A 24,608-nucleotide genomic window follows, 5' to 3' on the forward strand; every position below is an offset into this window, starting at 1 on the left:
TGATGGGTGAGTTGAAATAAGCAATATATGCTTTGTAGGAAGTTGCTGACACTTCCGAGAAGAACTTTAAAAGACATTTCAAAGCCACATTGATACTGACACAGCTGCAAAAAAGATCCTGTACCAGCTTTTAGTGCCTAAGTGAAGAAAACCAAAGTTGAGAAGGGCAAGGAGACTGCTTGAGTTCCTTTCCTAGATTAGGTCTGCTGAAAAGGATAAGACAAATGTGTTTTAATAAGGTGTTTAAAAAGCAGGGTTTTGAATCCAGCTTTTGGTATACACACAGGTATATTTCACTACTAATCTCATTCATTGCTGAATATTCCTGAAAAGTAAGTGATCTTTTGGGAGCTAAGCCCCCTGGAAGGGAAACTTTTAGTACTGAAGATTATTTCTATATAGTGTGAATGTTTCCTACATGGAAAGATTTGTATCTGCATGAAGCCCCATTCTGATTTTGAATTTTCACAAAAAGGCTGGAAGCTGTCTGAGACTCATCTAATTAATTTCTTGCCAATATAGCAACAACAATTACTTCAAGGACCCTCCTCACCACTGGTTAATCCATCTTTAAATACTGGAGACTGCTCATGATACCCATTCCAGACCCACATTCCTTTTCTGTTAAATTTCCTTTACTTAATGCACGTTCTTTTTGCCCACTCCAACATTGTATGAGCTTACATTTTCCCAGCAGTCTGGAAACACAAAGGTGTAAATATTAAATACATATTAAATCTGGTCATGTGTGTTATCCACATTGCAGGAGCCACAACACTATTACACCTCTATGAAATGATTATTAGAAAATAGTACAAATTTTTAATGGAGTTACAGCCCATTAAATCAGACAAGGCAAGAGGAAGACACCTCCTCCAACCCAGCGTGTCACTTTATTACAGATTTCATTTCTCAGCAGAAAAGGGAGTTTACATGTCTTTGAAACACTGATAAAACAAAGCAAACAGTGGTGGGGTCGCCTCCAGTCACCCTGGTGTGACAGGCTGACAGCTGCTGCTCAGAGTTGTTTGGGCATGAAGGAGCAGGTGGGAATTTTTTGAACTAAAAAAGCATTCAGGGTTTCTTCATGAAGCTGTAGAGGTGGGGGACCAGGTAGTCCCTGTAGTGGCCATCGATGAAGCCTTTGCCGCTGTTGTGCACAAACCAGCACGGCACGTCGGTCCCCAGCACACGGTCTGTCCTGTAGTCCTTCTGCACACCCCTGCAGGGAGGACACCCAAAGCAAGGTCACAACTTGGCAAATAGGCAAGGAGACATTGGGCATCCTGCTCAGTATTGGTGCTGCTCTGCCAAAGTGGGGAGATGTGTCTCCCACCCACAGGAAGTGGAAATAACCACAAAACACAGTTAATATTACAGCTCTGTGACCTCATGGGCCTACTCTGGGGGGTTCCAGGGATTTTTCAAACCTGTCCAGAGTCAGATGCTGGGCAGCACTAAGGACAGAACTGATTTAGAAAGAGAGCAATAAAGCACATGATTCCTACCTGGTAACAGTGAACTTGTTGCCTTTCACTTCCATGATGGCTTGTGGTTTCTCTGGAGCTTGCCCAGGTGTTTGGTGGTGGATTGACACTTCTGGTTCAGACACAAACTGACCTGGTCAGGGAGAGGTTTAAAGCTGTTTGTGTGTCCTGACCTTTGAAGCTCCATGTCAGCTGCTGCCAGGCACTTTAGGAAAATCAAACTAGCTCCAGCAGGCAAACCAATCCTGCATGGATCACAGGGCACTCTGTCTCTCACTAATTGGGAGAACAACCTCTGCTCCTCAAAATGAGTTCTGCGTGGGTCCAGGACTGAGCAAGTTGATTTATCTTATGAACTGAGGCCTTGCTTTTGTTTTATACTACTGCCAGAAAGGGTTGTCATTTAGGGAAGAGCTGATTACAGATGTTTGCACAGAAATCTCAGAAAGTTTTCAGGAGTTTGTTTTGGTCTTTTCATGTTCAATATGCAGCAGTTTAGCCAGGCAGGGAAAGTCCCATCTCAATGTCACCTAGTCAGGTCTGTTTTCAAAACATCCTCCCCAGCTGGAATAAAGAATAATCTCCTGGTCCCTGATGTTCCACAATGTCCTTGGAATTTCCAGAACATTACAGGAGTTCCCCTATTCTCTTTTTGAATAATTTCCACACCTTTTCCATCAGGACACAGTCACCAACAAATTAACAGCATGAAGATGTGCCCAGGGGATGTTTAGGCTGGGTATTAGGGGAAGGTTTTTCACCCAGGCAGTGGTTGGACACTGGAAGAGGCTCCCCAGGAAGTGGTCACAGCACCAAACCAGAGTTGAGGAGCATTTGGAAAATGCTGTCAGGCACATGGCTGACACTTCTTGGAAGTGTCCTGTGCAAGAGTTAGACTCCTTGTGGGTCCCTTCCAACTCAGGATATTTTATGCCTATGCTTCTATAAAATTCCCTCCAAGATCTGGCAAAGCCCCTTCCCCTAGTGTCCCACCATTTCCACTCCCACCCCCAGCCTTTACCTATCAGCCCATGGGCTGCAGGAGAGAACTGGTTTTCGGGGGGAATGTAGATTCCCAGGAAGTCAACATTCACTGGGTGTTTCTTCCACACACGGTGCAGCAAAACCATGAAGGACATCTCCTCCCCCACAGTGATGGTAACATTGCTTTCTTTCTTCACAGATATGAGGAGCCTGGCAGAGAGGGACCAAAGGCAGGGTCAGTTCACACAACAGCTCTCAGCCCCTTGAGATGCTCTCAGGCACCCAGAACAATCCCACAGGGATGGCAGATATGTCAGAGGATCCATGAAAAACCCTGAGCCTTGGGAGTGGTACCCAGAGTTCTGGTAGGAAATGCCTAATAAACAGACACTTCACCCCCATAAGGCAACCTAATTTCCCCTACAAATTTAAGCTCTTTCTACAGTGAATGCACATTTTGGATGTGGTCCTGTTGCCTAAACAGGGTTGTAGGGCGTCCAGCATGGCTGACAGTTGTTAATCTGCAGGGGAAGCTCTCCTGGATGATGTGAGTCATGGCATGGCAGGAGCCCTGAGGGTATCTCAAATAGAATTAGGTGAGAGCAGGTAAAAAACAATCAACTCACTGTTTCCGAATGATGTGCCCTGTGTCAGCCCAGGTCAGTGTGATGGCATAAGAGCCATCTTTCAGTGTTATTGTTTCTGTGGTGATCTCCACTTTCAGGCCTTTCTTTTTGAAATAAAACCCAATTTTGCCAAAGTATGTGTTGAGTTTGTTGTTCTCTACTTTCTTGGCCCCGACGAGCTGCCCATTGACCACAACTCCTGTGAAGAGCAGAGAAAGAAATGTTGCCTCAGTCTTAAAGCACTGCCTGGAGACTTGGAGTTCTGATCTCAACAGGGAGCACCATGGGATCAACAGAAACAGGAACCCCTCTGAACACCAGTTTTTCCAATTTTTCCAGCCAAGAGAAGAGAATAATTTAGTAAATTGCTTCCTGATGCTATTGTTCAATCCTTTAGCACAATAAAAACAATAAACAGGGAATTGCTGTTAAATCTTGCTAGGAGTAGGAGCAAAATCCCTTCAGGCCTAGTGTAAGGGATGCATAGGACAAGAGGAAATGGCCTCAGGCTGTGCCATGGGAGGTTTAGATTTGATATTAGGGAAGTTTCTTCACTGAAAGGGTGGTCACTGGAACAGGCAGCCCAGGGAAATGGTGGAGTAGCCATCCCTAAAAATGTTCAAAAAATCTGTGGATGTGATGCTTGGGGACATGGTTTCATGGTGGGGTTGGTCCCTGTGTTTGGGTATCCTCACGGTGAAAAGGTTTTCTTGAGTTTCACCTGTTGCACCTCATTTCTGTAGCTTCTTGTCCCTTAGATCTGCGCCATAGAGATGTGCAAGGCTTCACCTTCACCTTCTGATCATGTAATTGAGAACAGCAACAAGACCCACCACAGATCCATTACTTCTTTTCTTTAGCTTGGTCAAACCCAGTTGTCTCAGCCTCTCCCTCTTTGTCCTCTGCTCCAGCCCCAAAATCATCTTGGTGGCCACCACTGAATTCAGTCCGGTTTGTCAACATCTCTCTTGTACTGGCAAGGCCCAAACTGGACACGATACTCCAGATGTGGAAATAACCATTTTCCTCAGCTTGCTGATCACAGTCCTGCCAGCACATAGTCCCCCCTGTAGGCAATTCCCTTGGACCCTCCAAATACCTTTCAGACACAAGAGAAAAAATTTGTGCTGTAAAATAAACCATGTTTTACTCCCTTACCAGTGCCAGGATCAGAAACCAAGTTTAGGATCTTCCCAGGCTCCGAGTTGATATTGAAGCAGATGTTCCTTTGGCTCTTGGGCAGGTGTATGATGAAATGTGGGTCATTGTCCACTGAAACATGGAAAACAAACAAGTGTGAGAAGCAGGTCAGCACCTGCCCTAGAGGGGAGAGACACAAAAGCTATTTTGAAGCACTTTTTGGGACTCCTCATAGTAAAATGAGGGCACTTTCCACCCCTAAGGTAGCCAAAAAAGTTCTCAGATGCTCCTCACAAAAGCCCCTCAAACACTTCCTCCTCATACAAATTCCTGGTTTAAGGGAAGGAAATGACATTCCTGGTTTGAGAGCTGCCAAATGCAGTGAACCATAATGATGCCAGGTAAAGGCACATCCTGCCCACTAATCCCACTGAGGAATACAATCCAGGACCTGTTCTCACAGTATATTTAACAACCTGACAGAATTGGGCCCCTCAGAAATTCATGTCCTTTAAAATTCGCCTCAGATGAGACAAACACCTGCACCTGTCACTGAAGGCAGCTGCTGCCAGTCCTGTCTTGCAGTGCAAAGCTCTGCCCAGCTCCTGCTGGGTTGGTGGCAGCTGAGATTTCCCTGTGCTGAGAAGGAGTTTGAGAGCTCTTTGTGTAATCACTACATAAATACACACATCACACACAGAGTTATTGTAGTAACACCATGTTTATGGGCAGTGGCTCTCACAGCTGGCTTGCTCAAATAAACTGCCACTAAACTGTGGCAAAGGCCCAAGAATTAACAGGATCCATCAGTCACCAGCAGCACTGAGAGATTTTTATCTACCACAGAACATTTATCTGCCATTTACAGCAGCAGTAACTCTACAATAGCTTTCATCTGTCATTTACAATGGAGGTAACTTTGCTACTGCAGAGAAGCTAAAGTTAAGCTCAGCAAACAGCCCCAGCCTCAGGGAAGCACACAGCAGACCAGGAGGTCACTTAGATACTTTAGATCCTATTAGGATCCAAAATAGCTTCATCCTTGTAGCTTACAGCATATTTTTACAGGTTCATCTATTCAAAATCAAAATTACTCCGTAATTTATAAAGATAAAACTTATATCGGAAAGGACCTTAAAGACCAGGGGCAGGGACACCTTCCATTAGACCAGGCTGCTCAAATGCCCATCCAGCCTGGCATAAAACACTTCTAGGGATGGTGGTGAGTCATTAGGTGATGAGTGCTGTTGTGTCTGGTGTCCCTTGGCAGAGAAACACTGTAGGTTTTACCTCTGTTGATGCTCAGGGAGGACACAGGTGGGCTCCTTTGCTCAGGCATGAAGCTGACTGGCACAGCTGTGACATTGGCCCAGGCTGGGATCCCTTTGTTGTTATTGGGTGCATTTGGAGTTAATCCCAGAGTACCTGTTAGATGACAGTCACAATTAGGGTTCTGTAAGTGCTGACATATGTAATGGTGTAATTTTTAGAGCACTGCAGTAGATCAAAGCCTGATGTTATACCAATGGAAAGCAGGTGCAGCACCGTTTACAGTGGATTTGTGTAATGACATAAGGTTGGATTTGCTCCAGTGTCTTCACCAATGAAATATGACTTATGAGGGTAGATAGCTCACCGTAAGTTATCAGTGAAAAAATGGAGCCTGGCTTTTTATCTCTCACTCATGAGAGCAGCCCCCACCTTAGCACAGTCTTCAATGTAAGGGCTGAAGTGTTTTGCCAAGAAAAAAGTTGACTTTTAAAAATTCAGCATATGGTAAAAACTTTGTTGACTTGGGTCCTGAGTTTGAGGTGCCTGACAAAGGCAGGACTCTTCCTGCATGCTCTGGGATGACCCATGTGAATAAAGGTTTCAAAGAAGTGCAAGCATTTATTATCTTTGATCATGTTCCTTTGCACTAGAGCTCTCTCTGCCTTTGCTATGGTGGAGACAGGAGAAAGTAACTTGTCCTGTCTCTCTCCCAATCAGTTCATGAAACAACATTACCTCAAACAATCCGTGAAACTTGGTTTTAATATGCTGGGCTGACATTAACATCTGCTGACCCTGCTGTGAAGAGGAGTAAGGGGAAACAGGAGCTGGGGGACACCAGCAGGACTGAAGATTGCACAGGTCAAATCTCTGCCAGCATCTTCTTCCTTGTGTCCCTAATTCAGACCAGAGGCTGTTTTCACACAACAAGAGAGACACAGTAATGGGCAGAGTGAGACACTGACCTGGGCAGCAGCCTTTCCTGGGGTCTTTGGGCTGGTCTGCCAGCATTATCTCATCCTTTTCAGCATTCTCAATCAGCATGGCCGTGAAGGGGGTGACGATGTGATGGTCCAGAGACATCTGCAGGATGGATTTGGTGATGTTCCTCTTCAAAGCTGCAGTGGGGGCTGCATTTCTGGGTGGGAACAGAAGCAGAACTCCCAGTTAGCAGCTCTACATGGCAGCTGCCATGGCAATTCTGTCATGGAGGGGTCACAGAGCCAAGAGGTGTTGCAAGAGGAAAGGCTGAGAGGATTAATCCTGAACTGCTACATGACTCTCACTATGGGGTCCATGAAGTAAATCTCCATCATTTCATTCCCTCAGCCCCACAGGCATGCCTGTTTGAGCACATTTCTCCTCACCTCTCTGCCATCATCTGGTTGACAGTCAGATAGGCCCACAGCTTCCTTGTGAATTCAGGATCTGCAAACTTGTCCTTCTTCATGAATCCATCCAGCTCTTCAACATCTCTCAGGGTTTCCATGACGAGCTCTGCATTTGCCTGTGCAGTCAGAGAGAGACAAAGATGAGGGACAGGAGCCAGGAGAATGGGGTGCCTTGAATTCCCCTCTTGGCTGGGGTTAAGGACCCACTCTGGCTCTGCCCTTGGTCACTTCTAGATCAAAAAGTCCCATTGGCCTGACTACAATGAGAGGGGAAATGTAGCAGGATATCCTTTTGTTAAAGACACTTCTGTGGCAGTGGATTAAAGTAGTTCAATGAGTTGTTAGCAGTAGCCCAAGAGGTACTAACTCATGCCAAAAGAAGAGGATCATGACAGAGCTCTATAATCCTTCCCTCAGGCTTTTTTACATCCAATTCCACTGAAGAACACAAACCAAATTCTACTTTCTCACACAGACCCTTGGACTGCACTGTGTTTTGGCAGGAAAAAAATACTGGAGATGTTTGGGTTTTTTTCCAACAAATGATAACACCTAAGCCCTGTAAGAGTGCAGATAATTCCATTCCTCCTCAGAAAGAAAGGTCTGGATTTAATATTCCCATCCCATCCCATCCCACTCCACCTGGAAGAACAGCCCTGAAAACGTGGGGAAAATCTCATCACACATAAAAGGGCAGTGCTAGGACTTGATATGCTGTAGATCCACCAGCTTGAACTGCCTGATGGTGGGAATTTCAGTCATGAAAGGAGTTGCCTTAGGGGATCACTCCTGCATCTCCACAAGGCATGAAGGAAAATCCATACTGTTGTCTAGATTTAATCTTTTTTGTACATTTATTAGAAGGAAGTTCCTCTGGCAGGCTGCAGAGAGCAGGGAGTGACTATTCCTGGCTGTACTTGAAGCTGTTGTGGAACAGTATTGGACAAACCCTCCATGAGTTTCCCCATGTTCCCACCAGGAACCCAAGCGGACAAAACCCTCTGCTGGTTAACTCTCAGCAGGGAGACTGTACACAGGAGGGAATGGACCAGCCCAGATGTCCCGAGCAGTTATCCAGGGACACCTTCACTCACTGCAGTCGCTGTGACAACGCTCTCCAAGTGCTGCAGGTTTTCTGTGTCGACCTTCCCAGCCACTACTATTTCTGAGCCACCAAAGTAGTTGTGGAAGCTGCTCTGGGTGACATCTGACACTGACTCCTGGGGGTAGTTGAACTGAATCTTCTTCAGGAGCGGGGTGGAGACCTGGTTGTAGAAATTCTGAGAGGGAAGGAGACAGAGAAGTGAGTTTGTTGTACATGAAGTGACTCTCTTGCACAGGCCACTCTTACTGAAAGGACTGCAGGTGACAAAATCTGGGGCCCTAATGAGCAAGAGGGAATTTCCTCATCTCATAGAATGCAGACTTCTTCATACTTGGCACACTTTTAAGGGGGTACAGCAAGAATATCTGCACCAAGTCTTGTGAAAGTCAAAGGATGGTCAGAAGTCCATGGGCTGTGCTCGTCCTAGACCTAAAAGTCTTGAGCACAGACATGTGTGGGCCTGAATCCCTTCTCAGGATGGTCAGCTCTGGGCTACTGTGTAAGACAAACAGCTACTTTCCACCTAATTATTGTACAGATGGTGAAATCAGGGAACAGTAACAGTATAAGGATGTCAGAGTTTGATCAGCAGGAATTCCTGCTCACTGATTTGGAGCCAGAGCTAGAGCTGAACTTCTTACATTGGCTAAGTCTGGATTATCATTTAACATTTATATCTCGGGTTTTGGTTAGTGATGAAATAGCCAAAAGTAACTTCCAGGCCTTAATTTTAATTCAGAAAATATTTTTTTTATAGTTAAGGCTGTTTTATAGAATACTAATCCTAGACAGGGAAGTAAAGAATGTGCTATAAATATTATTAAAACTGTAACTAGGACTGCTTAAGCTGAAATATGATTGATATCTTGCAGGACTCTCCAGAAGAAATTATGGATTTTGAGAACTTTTTGCTAGTGGATTTACAGCTGTGAACAGAACAGGAGAGTTTAAGAGGCAATGAGGCAGAAGCTCACCTTCATTTGGAGAGAAGTTTCCTGATTTCCAAAAATCCTCTGGGCCATGCCACGGTTGTCGGTTGCGATTCTCTGCAGGAAATCGTAATCTACATCAAACCCAATCCCGAGGCAGAAGAGAGAGAATTCATCCTTTATGCTCTGCTTCACGTTCTTCTGGATTGTTGTCAGCTTCAGCTCACCTTGGAGACACAGAAAGGGTGACATTCACCTGAGCAACAGAAAAGTTTCCATCAAGGGGAGCAGGTTCCTGCTCTCCCTGTGTCTCTGGTTCTCTCTGGATATTAGGGAAATCTAGACAGCAAGCTCAATGCCAAATTTCCATTGCCTAGAGCAACATTTGAGCTTCTCCTGGACAGTGATTAAGAAAGTGTTTGCACTGAAGACAATCCTTTTGGACATGTTTTTTGGTATCTGATGCATTTTCTTTGTATATCCGGGGCTCTTAGTAACTTCCTAGGGAATTTGAAATTCTAGCACATCTAGAGTTCTCCCAGAATTAGTGATTGAAGCTCTCTGCAAATTAAGACATCTTCATGAAGAGTTTACTTTGTTTCTCATACTTAAGACATTCTATGTCATCATTGGAACTTGTTTTATTTTCAGACTTATTTTTAATGGCAGACTTTTTGGAGCTGACATCTTCAAGTCAGCAATTGCTTTGACCTGTACCAAATCCAATCCAAATTAATTTCCTTTCCACTCTTTTTTCCTGATTTTCATGTTATGCTTGTGATTGCATAGATCTGTGTGAGCTAAAGTCACAGGAAGAGGAAATTTTTGTACAATCATAGCATCATAGAATGGTTTCTGTTGAAAGGAACCTTAAAAATCATCCAGTTCCAACCTCCCTGCTATGGCCAGGGATGCTTTCCACTAGACCAGGTTGCTCAAAAGCCCAATTTCTCTAAGGATATTTTGATTTCCTGTCCTACAGGACTAGTGCACCTCTGTAATTTGCAGAAAAGTCATAACCTGCATAACAGGCTGCTCATCTTTCAGAAGCTTCTGTGCAAAGCCCTGTGGCACTTTTAGCACTTGGCAAAAGGGCAGCACAAGCCATTGGAAGAAAGATTAATGGAAATTTTTAAATTTACTGACAAATTGTCTATTTGTTGCTTTTCTTGGGCTTACCCCACCAGCCTTTCTTCTCACCCAAAGCAGGATCCTTACCTACTGTCGGGTCTCCATCAGACACCAATACAATCATGGAAACTGAGTTTGGGTCCAACATGCCTAAACTTTTGGCTTCATTCAGGATGAAAGTGGCTCGGAGAAGAGCTTCATTGATATTTGTGCCTGTCAAAGACACAATGAAGAAAAAAAAAAACCAATTTGTTGAATCCAGATCAGTTCTAAGATTCTAGTGGCGTTAAGAGGGACAAGAGATGAGATCAAGGCAGCAAAACACCTCCTCTCTGATGTTTAGGTACACCTTTCTGCACTCTGGTTCCCTTTTTCATCCCAGGCTGCTGTCTTCATGAGGCCCCTCCACTCCCCCTCATTAATTCCAGTGTGACCCTTTGTAGTGTTGGGAACTATTTGGTTTGGGAAAAATTATTGGGTTTGCAGGCAGGTGATTGAATGAGAGCATGGAAACCTTCTTTTCTGGTCATCAGCCCATTCCTTGGACAAGAAGAGGTGTATGTTTGCTGAGCTTACCTGAGGTTTGATTTGTGTCACAGAAGGAGCAGAGTAAGAAATCAGGATGAGAGGAGCAGAAATCTGAAGGCTGAGCAGTCAGAAAATAGGTATTTTCTTTGTCAAGAAAGAAAAAAATCAGCAGCTCCAGAGACAAGATGATAATAAAATGCTGCATTTAAACTGGCTTTGCTGGATGGGAGCTGATCTCTAAGCTTATGTGTCAATTCTTTTGGGGTAACCAAGTCAGTCACTCATTTATCCAGCCTGGCTTCCTACTCCAAGCACACTGATGATTTTGGACAGGTCTATAACTTCATGTTCATTGTAGTGAAAACTTCTGGAGATGAAGGTACCACAGCACCAGAAGGCTCTGATATTAGGGAGAGTCTCTCCACACTATTGATGCACAAATAACTGAATAACCCATCTAGAACTGCACTTCAAAGAGTGAAGAGGCAGACTAAAATAATCATAGGCCCCTTCCAAAGACCTGTACAGCTGCAAAAGGCATCTGTCCTTGTTTATCAGACAGAGGATGAAGGCACAAAAAGGATAAACAGCTTGCCCACATGGCATTTAGTAGCTCATAGAACCATTAAATCATTAATATTGGAAATAACCTCTAAGATTGAGTCCAGCCATTAACCCCAGTCCACCACTAAACCACGTCCTCAAATTCCTTGTAGGACTTGTGGTCCTTCCCCAGCTCCATTACCCTTCTCTGGACATGCTCCAGCCCCTCAATGTCTTTCCTGTCACAAGGGACCCAAAACTGGGCGCGGCACTCGAGGTGTGGCCTCAGCAGTGCCCAGCACAGGGGGAGCGTCACTAGCCTGGTCCTGCTGGCCACACAAATGTCCAAGCCAGGACACTACTGGCTTTCCTGGCCACCTGGGCACACTGCTGGCTCATGTTCAGCTGGCTGTCGGCCCAGGGCATGTGATTGTGAATTCCCTGCTTAGGGAATATTTCATTGGCCTGTTTATCCAGGCTTCTGAGATGGACTTGATCTTTCAATGACGTCTGGGATCTCTGAGGTGGGAAGTAAGATAGATTAAAGGCAGCTGCTCTGTGGTCTGAGTTCTGTCTAGAAGGAAATGCCATTCCATCCCCCAGTACAATAAACTGCAATTCTTGCTCTTCTTTAGGCATGCTTTTCCTGTTTTGGGAATCAGACTCTTTTGTTTCGGACTACTCTGGCAGTCTGAAGGCTGTCTGAGGTACCCACTCCTGTGATAAGCAGCTTCTGTGAGCACCCTGCAATCAGAACCTCATACCCCCGTTGGGATGGATTGTCTGGATGTACTTCTTAGCATCTTCCACCTGCGATGGGGTGGCTGAGACCAGATTGTCTCTCCAGCACCGGACGTTGTGGTTGAAGTCGATCAGGGAGAACTGGTCAGCAGCACGGAGCTCACTCAATATTGCCTTCATGGCCTCGATGGTCTGAGAAGTTTAAGAGAAGACAGGTTCAGGCTTTCTGCTGATGAAAACCTCTTCTTAACTTGTAACCACAGGCAAATATTGGCCTCTGAAGAATAAGCACATGAGCACTCAAATCCAAATTAGCATCTGCTATCCAAATCTCTCTTTTTTTTTTTTTTTTTCACTTCTTACATAATGTCAAATTTTTCACCAAAGAAACAGAAAAATTGCAATTAGGAAGGATAAATTCATGTGGTTCAACTTGTTTAACTCCTGCTAACACAGAGTGAAATGAAAGAGAGAAACATTTGTGGTTCAGGAGAGAGCAACTGCTCAGATCAGCTCAGGAGACTTAGCTCTGTCTGCAATGCTGGGTAACATCTCTGAAGATGTGTGATTTAAACAAGTGACAATTTACCTGTATCCCAGTTTTGCAGCACTGATTTCCCCAAGGAAGCAATCTGCCAAACCTTACTATTGTGCTCTCAAGGAAATTCAAATATACCTGGATGATCCCCAGCTAATGTTTGTCTAGTCAGTTCTTAAAACCTTTCAATGACACATGATAGGCAATCTCCTAAACTCATCACTCAGACCTACAGAGTTTTCCCTAATATATAACATAAACCTCTCCTGCTGCAAATCCATCTGATTCTATCTTATTCTACCCTGGCTGAGCATGAAAGGCAGTTGATGAGTTTCCATTTCAGAACAATTGTTTGCATATTTGGAGGCTGATTATCTTTCTTGAAGCATTTTCTCTTGCAGACTAAAATATCTTATTTTAACATTTTTTCCCCTTTATGGGTTATGTTGTCTAAACAATCCTTAGTGGTCTTCAGAGGGCTGTCAACAATTCATCCATGTTTGGAAAGCAGGGATGTAGTATCCCCATTGAGACTTTCCCAGGATTCAGTATGGAGCATTAGAGAAAAAGGGGGTCAGAGCCTTTGCAGAATATTTTGTGATCTGTCCATTAAAATTTATATTTAGAGTTAAAATCTGGCACCACCTCTTCCTTTAGTCATGGAAAAAACATTATAAATAATGGGGTAAAACCATTAAGTCCTTGATTCCAAATATTCTCCAAATTAAGCTGGTAATTTTGCATGCCAGTGTGCTACAAAAGTGAACGGTAAAGCACTTGGGGAAAGTTGGCAGACTGCTCATTTTTCAACAGAGGTCAAACACTTACTTGTTTCATTTTCAGTCCCCACATTGAGCCACTGACATCTATAACAAATAAAATGTTTTTGGGCAGTGGATCAAGATTTTCCGGAGCAAAGAAGTGAATAAAATAGCCATTAAAAATCTGCAAAATAAAATTAAAAAATCACAATGAAATGAGCTGTAGAAAATATTTCAGAAAACTCAAGACAGTGACAGAGCAGAAAATTCTTATTTTCTTAATGAGCTGAATATTTTTCCTTATTGTCTTTCTTCTCTTCTTTATTAGCCAGTTCTAACTTTCAGCTCTGCACATCTCTGCAGCCTTAAACCATTTTTACTCAATAAAAGCAGAGCCTGGTTCTCAGACCACTTCCATGCCCTAGCATAGGGAGGAATGAAAAATACTTTGAAAAAGACTGTTCTGCCTGTAATAATTCAACCTCATAACTCAGCTTCATGTTAACATAAAAATAGTGATGTTCTGGTTGTCTCCTTGTGATGTACTGGTACAACATCCAATGACTCCATTCTCTGATTCTACATTAAATCACCAGAGTGCTGCCAGGTATAAAGACATTGGCTTTTGGACATGACAGGAATCTTCTCCTACTATATGTAAGCCCATGTCTTAGTCATAAATTAAATAAATCCATTCTGCCCACTTAAAATCCCTCTGTTCTTTCAATTGGATACAGAGCTCGTCCTCATGCTTATTCCCCTGAAGGATGAAGTTTAGCACATTTTGCTGAAGGACAGCAATTCCTTTATTTACAGCTCTCTGGTCCCAGCTGAGCAGCCACACTTACTTCCAGTTCTCCCCCCGTGGTTTCTCTGTTCACGTCGTACTGCACCACAAAATTTCCATCCACAGCCGTGGACGAGCACTTGGGGCATTTTCGCTGTTGAGCCATTGTTGGCTTGAAAGAAACATGAGCCTTGAGATGAGGAGAGATCATCGGTCAGCCAGGTGTTGTGTGAGAGGGGGATGATTGACACAGAAACTTCACATCTTCATGAAATTCCTGATTCCACTGAACACTTTCCTGCTTTCATTATTTGTGGAAAATGGACTTTGTCACTTCAGAAGAAAAACAGCACTAAGGTTTGCCTGGATATGTTGATTCAGTAGTAGCAACTGTGACACAAATCACATGACCCATCTACAGCACCAAATAGTTCAACTAGAGCATGCAAACCATTTCTATCAAGCAACACATTATTAACATTTTGCTAGCTGAAACTATCCATAATTTTATCAATATTTTTAATAGGTTTCTAATTGATATTTTTACCCAAACAAAGAGGATTGCCATTTGTCTGTGAATTGAGTGGAAGAAAACATTTTCATTAGTTGTGTGATTGAGCATGCAGACATTATGGCATTTTTCTTCTGTTTTAAGTGGATAACTTGAAATTGCCTGAGAAGATAAGACTTAATATAGACACACAGTATCTCTGAAATAATTTGCTAAACTACAAATGGGGGTGAATTTGAATATCAGGAAGCAATACTGCCTGGTATATTACTATGGAATTAAAGACAGTTTTGCCACATTTTTGCATGCTTCCAGCAGGTACAAAAAATTGCCAGGACTGTGTAGAGTAAGTGTGAAAACTGAAGATTTTGTGCTATTTCCAGTCTGTGACTGGTTACCTTTTTCTCTCCCTTGGAGATGGTGGTGATTCCATCAAAATGATCTCCGAGTGAATTGGGAACATGCACGTAGCGCAGTCCCTGCGGCTCAATGATGCGGACATCCACCTAAAGGCAGGAAGGGAGGACATTCATTGTGGAGAGCTGCCCCATCCCTGGAAGTGTTCAAGGCCAGGTTGGAGAGGGTTTGGAGCAACCTGGTCTAGTGAGGAACAAATATGTCCAGTCCCCAGTGATAAACACAACTGAGAATCTCCTGAATCGTGACTGACTCACATCAGAAGCAGTTGGGCAAACAAGCTTTGACATTTTTATACTCTTGTGTAAACTTGTCTTGAACAAACAATACTTGCTATTTATTTGGAACAGTGCTTTTGACAAAAACTCCAGCTTCATGAGGTACTGTCCTATGGGAGCTGATGATCTCTGGTTGTCTCCCCACAACCATGATTTGTCTTAAAATCACAGAATGATTTGGGTTGGAAAGGATCCTGAAGTTCATCCAGTTCCAAGCCCCCTGCCATGGGCAGGGACACCTCCCTGAAAAACATGGGCACTTTCTCAGCAAGGATTCACCTGTGGGGTTCTTCCTACACACCCCAGCTCTGCTTTACCTCCATGTGCTTGGCCAGGCGTCCTGGCTTCACAGAGATGACGTGCTCGTAGGAGCTCAGCTTCCTTCGGATCATTTCATGGTAGTGAAGCTGGAACTGGATCCTCATTCCTGGGGGCACATTCACTTCGGTTTGGAAGTTTTCCATATCCAAGGCATTGCTCCTGAAAAGTCATCAGTGGGGTTATTTTGTGAAAATACAAGGAGAAGAAAAAAGGTTCTTTTCACTTTGGTTTAGATTGAGGGCTTGATTCTAACTGTGGCCTCTGCAAGGGAGCTGCAGTTGTCTGTTAGCACAGGGTGTTTTAGCAACCTGAAAGATGAAACACAGTTTAAGTCTGTGACAATTAAATATCACAGCTACTGTAAGTAAGCATTTTCATTTCCAGGATTCCCCCTCAACTATTGCCTCCTGGGATGGATCATCTCAGTTCTCCTGTGAGTAAGCTCAGTACAAAATCCATATGCCAGAGTGTTTATACCTGACTATTCCAGCAGCTTTGCCTTTGGCTTTTGCTTGAGCATACATTTTTCTGGCTTCAGATTTTTCCCGAATATGGCTGGTGAATGTGATACCATTGATATCCCTAGGAGAGAGAAGCACAGTCAGCTTGCAAAAGAAACTTTACAATCGAGGACTGTTTCTTCAGTTTACATCAGTGAAATCTAAGCTGGTGGGAAATGGAACAACAAGGTTCTTGCTTAACCCCAAAGTAATGAATTCTGATTTTCACTAGAGCTCTATCTTTTTCCCTATCTGATTTTTATTTCAAGTAGCCAGCACAATTGTGCTCTGAGGAGGATCTGCTCTCCTCCACCTCCTTCACACTTTCCCCATGCTTTGGGCAGGGAAGGCAGTTCCTGATATCATAGTTGGTTTGGAACATGGATCAGGACATCTCCTGACCAGCAAGCTGCCTGTCTGAACGGATACTGAACCAGGACAGCTTCTGTTCAGTGAGGGCTCTGATTTGGGTCTCTCTCCTTTGATCAGGCAAGGTGGGGGCTTAGTCTATTTGAGACTTTTGTCCATTTTTATTGATAATGACCAACGGCTCAATAATTACTGGAGAGGAAGACCTGGACAGACAGACAGACTGATGGTATGAACCTCTTGAGAAAGCCTGCAAAAATTATACTGAACCTGGAAAAGAATAAGAGCTTTTTGCATTTACAAATACTTCCTTCCCAGCCCGCTGAATGCTTCCAGAAGACGAGGCTGGTACCTGACCACTACTTACATGGTAAAGTTGTCAATGAAAGCTCCTTTGGGGACTTGCACGTCAAACATGATGGGCTGTGGCCGCTTCGCGTTGTTCACCATCTTGGCTTGGATCATTGTGTTGGCCAGCCGAGACGTGATGGTGGACTGAACCTTGTAGCTGTAAAGACCTATCTTGTCATCATCCTCCACCTGCATTTGACAAAATCACTCTATAAATTTAGGGTGCCACTGGAAAAAATGCGCTAAAGGACAACATAATTTTTTTTTTTGGTCTCAGTGCTACTTTTTAATTGCTACTCCTCACGACATGGCAGCTAGAGGGGACATGAGCTCAAGCTCAGGACATCTCCATATTTTACCTGGAAATTATGGCAGGATATTCATGTGAAAATAGTTCATCATAATATTTCAGCTGAAAGAGGATATTTTTAAAGCAGGAATGTTTTCCTTGCTTTTCACCATGCAACCAGTCCTTGGAATGAATCTGTGAGTGCAATCCAGCATGGAAAGCTACACAGTAATCCTGAACATCATATAATGAGGAGGAGAGGGCTCACATTTTCAATCAAAGTCCTAAACAGAGGAGACTGGAAGCATTGGTTACTGACCTAGTGTTGTAAATGGTTAAACCACAGCAGGGGGATAACAGTATTTAAGTGTTTTATTAAGACATTGTCTAATCACTTTTGATGCTTATTTCTTCATATTTACCATACCCTTCTCCCTCCAAGAGCAGATGCATCAACAGTATTGTGCAAACATCTCTCTGTTTAAAGAAAATAGGTTAATACCCAACCGGCAGTAAAAACAAGGAACTGAACAAACAGAGGGATTGATTTCCAAAAAATGGTTAACCAGAAAATCACTTTGTTCAGTATTATTTATCACAGAGGAAGAAAAATACTCACCAGATCTCCAACGTACCCCCAGTCAGATGTGCTCCGCTGGAAAAGAAAAATATGGAAGGAATATTCAGCAAAGCTAAGAACACTGACTGGTTGTTTCAAGACAGGGATCTAAAAATTGTTTTCTAAGATTATGAATCATAAGGTCATAGGGAATCACAGAACCATTACATTTGGAAAAAACATTTAAGATCAGGTCCAGCCATTAACCCAGCACTGCCAGGGTCACCAAACATTTACTTTTTACATGCTTTTTTGAATACTTCCAGCAATAGTGACTCCAGCACTTCCATGGGAAGCCTGTTGCAATTCCTGACAACCCTTTCATGGAAGAATTGTTCCCCAATGTCCACCCTAAACCTCTCCTGGCACAACTTGAGGCCATTTCTTCTTGTCCCGTCCCTGTTCCCTGGGAGCAGAGCCTGACTCCCACCTGGCTGTCCCCTCCTGGCAGGGAGTTGTGCAGAGCCACAAGGTCCCCCTGATCCCCCTTTTCTCCATGCTGAGCCCCTTTCCCAGCTCCCTCAGCTACTCCTCCTCAGACTCGTGCACCAGACTCTTACCCAGCTCTGTTGCCCTTTGGACATGAATGAGAATTAGTTTGAGTTCCCAGACAAAGTGTGAATATTCCTTTTGTCTTATTTCATCTATTTCTACATGGGATGTTGGAGCATGTGATTTCCCAGCTGTGCCTCAGAACCTTTCACAAACAGGACAGCTTTCTTCCTCTTTCTTCTTTTTTTTAAAGAAAACATTCTCTTCTAGAAAAACATTTTTCATGAAAGCATATCACGCTGACAGAAAGTCATCCTCAGACACACTTGTTTTTAGCAGAAAAGTTCTCTTTGTTTTTCCATGAAAAGTGGAAAAACGGCAAATCCCAGACTTCTTTAGCTCACTTTATTGCCATTTACATTAGAAAATATTTATGTATTATATACAATATGCATGAATTAAAAAAGCTATTGTGTAATCGATATCACATTTGCATGCTTGTGCCTATGGAAGTTAATTATGCATGCATTACTTAGACGAAATTGCCTGTTAATGTTGTGGTTTCCCCCCTGCCCTATGAATTGCTCCATTTGGAAATTTCTATGGCAAGGTGCTGACATCTTGTGGCCATTCCAATAATTCTGTTTAATTCCCCCCCGCAAAAATCTCCCTCTCATAAGGAATATTTATATTAATCCACTGAAAGAGAATTTGGCTCACCTAGATGCAACTTTTTAAAGCAGAGATCTACTTTCATATTATCATCACAGCTAGGCCATCTCAGCTCTCCAGGGTCAAGAGGACCCAAAACCACAGAAGATGCTCATGAAAATAGCTTTAATCCCATGATGCACTGGAAGATTGCTCTGCAATTGTTAAGTTCATTTGAAGCTAATTAATATACTGTTCTAGGGAAATCTTGTGCTGTATAAGAGATAATGATGTCATAGCCAGTTCATTTTAAAGACATGATTTTAAGGATGCTTTAAAGGTGGATGGAGAGACTGCAGGATTTCTGCCTGCCTGGGAACAAATGCAGGTTTTCATTTTTCAGCTCTAAGGCACTACCTGAACCATTCAGACTGGGATTACAGGATATGGAAGTTTATGGCTCTCTAGGGACCCTCTGTGAAGCCTGATGGACTGATCCTGTTACACCCCACAAACTTCACTGTACAGTGAACTGGACTGTCACACCTGATAAAGGACCAGACCAAGAAGAGTGATTTTTGGCCTCACACATACCTTTGGCATAGGGAACATCACCATCTTGAATACAAATTAAGATTAAACCAACATTAACTGAAACAAATTTAATTTTGGGAAGATGAAGACTGAGACCTTAGAGCACAGGGGTTTTGTTTTATTGGGGTACTTTTCTGGTTCTCAGCTTAGGGCTCCTGACCCACTTTAGGAATGGTGGTTAAAGCTTTCAGGATGCCCAGGTTTCCCTCCTGATAGCTCTTGGTGGAGAAGAGGGGATAGCTGAAGGTGAAGGAGTTTATCACTGGTACATGTCGTGACTCCCATGGCTGTTGTTAGAGATCAGACATGGGCTGGGCCAGACCTGGGAACTCAGAGGCTGAAGAGGGCAGCCACTCCAGCAGGTCAGGAGGACAGAGCTGTACCTTTATCTTCAGGCACCTGAACCCCAGAATCAAGGAAACACAGAAGCACAGAATAGTTTGGGTTGGAAGGGACCCTAAAGATCCTTTAGTTCCACCTCCCTTGCCATGGGCAGGGACACTCCACTAGAACAGGTTACTCCAAGCCCCATCCAACCTGGCCTTGAAGATCCTACTCAGACCTACAGGTCTGAGTGCTCATGTGATCATTGAGAATGGGGACTTCTGTGGTACCCGAGACTCCTGCTATTTCCAGCATGAGGATTCATGGCTGATCTTTGCTTTTAAATCACATCCACACCTGTTGATCACTGCATAAAAAACAGGATATTGAGCCATATCTCATGCATGCCAAATTGCTAATCAGAATGAAGACAACATGTGCCTCAGGAACTGTTTGAAGGACAGATGTTGGGCTCTGTCTTCAGATTCTGAGATGCATCTTCTGAAACCTGTGCAGGATATGGATATTCAACACTTCACAGTGATCTTTGTTCAAATCACTGTGCATGGACATTGCAGCCACTTAGTAAAATAAGGAGAGCAGAATCACAAATGTTCTGCATTTGACAGAAATGTCTTTTCTACTGGGGCATGAAAAATGTTGAAAAGAAGATGCTTGACATAAGAAACTAGAAAGAAGGTGTGATCTTCAAGCGTTCAAGGCCAAGTTGGACAGTTCTTGAAGCAACCTGGTCTACTGGAAGGTGTGCTTGCCCATGGCAGAGGGTTGGAATCAGATGACCTTTCAGGTCCATTCCAACCCAAGCCATTCCATGTTTCTGTGATTCTATGATCTACCTGGAATGCCCTTCCAGTTCTTTGAGGTGCTATTCTCTCATAATTCACTTATTTTTCTGTAATTTCCTGAGCAGTTTTTAACACAATCCATTGCAGCCTCTTCACACTCCTTTCAGGGGATCCTCAGGGAGATGCAAGAAGAGAAATTTCAGACCTAAGACTTAGCAGAGCTTGTCTTCACGGTACTGCAGATGGATCCTTGTCTGGTTACATTTACCCCTGGGAGCTGGGGGAGTCTCCAACCAGCTGATTTAGGAAGAGATTCTTCAGTGTGAGGGTGGTGAGGTCCTGGCACAGGATGTCCAGAGAAGTTGTGGCTGCCCCATCTCTGGAAGTGTTCAAGGCCAGGCTGGGTGGGGCTTGGAGCAACCTGGGATAGTGGAAGGTGTGGAAGGTGTTCCTCCTCATGGCAGAGAGGTTGGAATGAGATGAGCTTTAAAGTCCCTGCCAACCCAAGCTGCACCATGATTCTATCATCCCACCCTATCTCTTCCTGTGCTGCTGCTCTTGGAGGTGAAACCAGGCAGGCAGAACAGTAAGGAAAAAGGTGTAAAAGGTGTGATCTCACCCACCTCTGGACAGCCAGAGACCAGGACCCAGATCTGGGGGACGTGTTGCAGAACATCCCACCTCACAGGGTGCCTCACAGGTCTAGACACTTTATCTATTTCCAAAACAGAGATAACAGCTGTGCACCACCATATAGAGGTTCACAAGGTCACCTGCATTCCAGCCCATGGAACACTCTGCTGCTGTGGTCACGAGGACCATTCACACACCTGAGGCACAGCATTTTGGGAATTACTCAGGAGCAAGATAGCAGAATACCTTATCTGTACCTAGAAAACCATCCTCTGTATTTAGAGCCAATCAATAGGGGCTGCAGGGAGATCTGTTGTCTTGTTGCCAGTAACAGGTGAGCTCTTTGAAGAAAAGCATAGTGCTGAAAAAATAATTTGGGAGACAGCCTTCCTGTGGTGATGAACAGTAAATAACTGTGTTCCTGCTGCTGGCCAAGAGCTGCTGTCTCAAGATGATTTGCACAGTTCAGTTTAATCTCATTTATTATATTTTATTGTGACTCAACTAATATAGGAGTAGCTGAGATCTTAGTTCTACTGGTTTGCAAAAATTTATTTTATAGGTAAGGGATGGGAAATAATGTATGGGAATAAAAGTAATAACTGGTATAATTAAACCAGCAGTAGAATTGTAAATTACTGCATGCATATGTCTCTGCCTCTATGTATCCAGAAATTTTGGGAACAGAGTCAACATAATACATATGGCACTGATACAGACACATTGGAAAGTAATGATTCCCTGGAGAAGTGCAGCTAGAAGGAATTTCTGTTTAGATCATGATTCAATTATTTAAATACTGGACTGGCAAGTGTGAGAAGTCTTGATTCATACTCATGCTAAAATCTGCCATTTTCTTCCACTGTTATGCAGGCTTTAGGTATCAGTAAGTTCCATCCAAAGCCTTAGGATAAAGGAAAATCAGGTTTGCCTGTGTGTAATTTCAAAGACTCTGGGAAATCCAACATTACTCAAGAGGATCTTTCGTTTTCACTACACTGAACAAGCTCAAGAAAAGCAGCACCAGAGCTTGGTGCAAGGTCCACTCTGATCATCATTTCTTTCATGCAGTGTAATGAAAAATTAATACATTCAAACAACTGATTTAATGAGTATTATCATTAATTGCTACAGTGTAAAACACAGAAGAACTCTTGCAATGCTGCTCTAAATCTCTTCCAAGCCAACAGACTAAAATAATCTACAACCCATCAGTGTGCTGGAAACAAATTTTCTTCCCAGATCTCAGGTGCCACCAGCTCATCACTGAGTGTCACTCTTTGTCCAGAGTTAAATATGAATGGACTGAATGTTTACAGCCTACATGTGCCAGTGTCTGAAGTCCTTTTCCATTTTCTCATGGAAAAACCTCACCCCTTTCAATGGGATTTTCCCCAGACATGAAGTTAGACAAATATCTCCATTGTTTATCCCCTCAGGAACACAGGTACAGAACAAAGCCTTGTTGTGCTTAAGGGAGAGCAGCAGTTCTTGTCCCAGAGATATGGAAGTCTCAATGCCTATGAAAAGCAGCTGGTCCCACATGATTGTACACTCACAACCCTGGACATGGAGAAAGACACCTGGAGAGCTCCCAGCCATTCTGGCCTCCCTCCTCTGGAGCATTTCTGGGTACTGTACCTGGTACCTGCCCTTTCTCTCCTTGGAGCTTGAGGGAAATCCATCAATTTCCAGATCAATCAGGTTTTCCACTTCCTAGAGGTGGGAGAAGAAGAAAGAGTTGCTGCTGCCTTACTGTTTGATTTATCACTTGATTTATTATTGGTTAGCACTTTTCAGGAGAGTTCCAAAGGGAATTTACCTCCCCTGGATGCTAATGGGGAGCAGAAGCACAAACCATCTCAGTCCAAAATCCTCACACATTCAGCTTCCCTCAGTGGCCAACCAGCTCTATAAACTCCTGTAAAATCATGACCTTTACCATCATTTTACAGCCTTTCCTTCTGAAACAAGGAGTAATATTTAACATGAAATGACCACAAAGAGCAAGAGGATTATCACCAGGATGGGTCTAGCCATGGAAACTACAGCATTTCAGACACTGATCTTACTCAAAGGAAGTTCAGAGAATTTCTGCTCAAACCAGTAGAAATTGTCCCTGGTTTTACACCAATATACCTGAGAACTAAATTCCTCCCAATGACAGCAAAAGAACATCAGGTCTTTTGCAAGTGCACTGATTCATTTAGAAGTGTGGGTCACACCACAGTAATACTCTTAATTAAATTTTGTTATAAGCTTAATTTATAGCAATAAAGAAGTTTAAGTGCATGAATTCCTTTCTAACTTATGTGATAGCATACACACAAAGGTTTGTACAAAATTAATTTAAATTGTTTAAGCACACTGATGTTAAATTGATAAGGCATCTACAATTAGAAAGAACCACAGGTGTTGAATATTCTTTCTGGGAATTATAAACCCAGTTTTAAAATCTCATTGAGTCAAGAAAATGGCTGTAAAAGTAAGGAAAAATAGGATATCCCAGCTCACTGAAGATTTTTATTAATCCTGCAAAGGAAAAGAAAACCTCATATAATCCCTGCTGACTTCACAGAAATATTTCAAAACTACAGTGTGGAAATGGGTGTAGACACCAAATCTAAGTTCACCTGAGCCTAGGGGTTTAAATTTAGACTCAGAGTCAAAGCTATACCTATGCTTCTTTTTATCATTGTATTATCCCAAAAAATGATGGTCTCTTTTATAAATTCTCTCATCCCTCTGCTGAGGAATGTGAACTCAATAGGATATTCACTCTATATTTGAATTCCTGTTAACAAAAGCCCAATTCCAAACAAAGCTTTGCTGAAGTTCACAGTGTTCCACACAGGAGGCTCCATCCACAAAGATGCCTAGGTGCCCTGTTTCTGCTTATTCCAGGGAAACAGGGTATAAAATATGCTGAAGATCTGAGTACAGAAGCCCACTTAAATGTTTAAAGGTTAAAACCACACCAGAAAAGGCAACACTGAAGAATATGAAACCTGCTTGCAATGAAATTTGCACTTAGGCTCACACTCTCCCTTTAATAATATTAAATAACAATAATAATAATAAGCTTCAATAATATTAAAAAACCCCAGCATTACAAATGACAAATAAAGACCAATTATCAGAAAACTTTGCAGCTAAAAGTAGAAGAGAATTCTGAAGCAGTAACCCAGTTCTGCTCCCACGGCCGCTTCCGTCCAGGCTTCAGCAAGGAAGGGAGACCTGGGCCCTGCCTCCAAATACTCACATCTGGGATGTCATCAATAAGCAGATCAAAGCCTCCCACTCCAGAAATGAGGAACAAAACCAGGAAGCTGCTCAGATTCTTCATTTTCTTCCTGCTTGTTTCCTCCTGAGAACAGCCTGCACAGGTACGGACACAAGTTCTTCCCTTCTCTGAGACAAGTTCAAGGAAACAGCCCAGGTTTATGCAGCATTTTGAGCAAAGTTCTGAAATGCTGACTTTGTTTAGGCT

At 43.2% G+C, this 24,608-nt stretch overlaps 1 protein-coding gene across 1 annotated transcript; it reads right to left on the bottom strand.

Annotated features, from left to right (window-relative positions):
- Window positions 1-874: 874 nt before the first annotated feature.
- Window positions 875-24,608, bottom strand: ITIH2 (inter-alpha-trypsin inhibitor heavy chain 2). The gene is made up of 21 exons (XM_005526070.3): window positions 24,381-24,608; window positions 22,760-22,834; window positions 17,619-17,654; window positions 16,727-16,899; window positions 15,968-16,072; window positions 15,487-15,649; window positions 14,873-14,980; window positions 14,025-14,153; window positions 13,244-13,360; window positions 11,901-12,069; window positions 10,153-10,278; window positions 8,980-9,161; window positions 7,995-8,180; window positions 6,877-7,016; window positions 6,475-6,647; window positions 5,528-5,662; window positions 4,256-4,369; window positions 3,098-3,296; window positions 2,509-2,681; window positions 1,509-1,620; window positions 875-1,222 (listed from the first exon to the last, which is right to left on the bottom strand). Exons 1-21 carry the CDS (start codon window positions 24,462-24,464, stop codon window positions 1,075-1,077), a joined length of 2,847 nt encoding a protein of 948 aa, XP_005526127.2. The 5' UTR covers window positions 24,465-24,608; the 3' UTR covers window positions 875-1,074.

Source organism: Pseudopodoces humilis, chromosome 5 (genome assembly GCF_049639895.1).
Source record: "Pseudopodoces humilis isolate 2021_Gansu_Grassland_sample_001 chromosome 5, ASM4963989v1, whole genome shotgun sequence".
Taxonomy (NCBI): Eukaryota; Metazoa; Chordata; class Aves; order Passeriformes; family Paridae; genus Pseudopodoces; species Pseudopodoces humilis.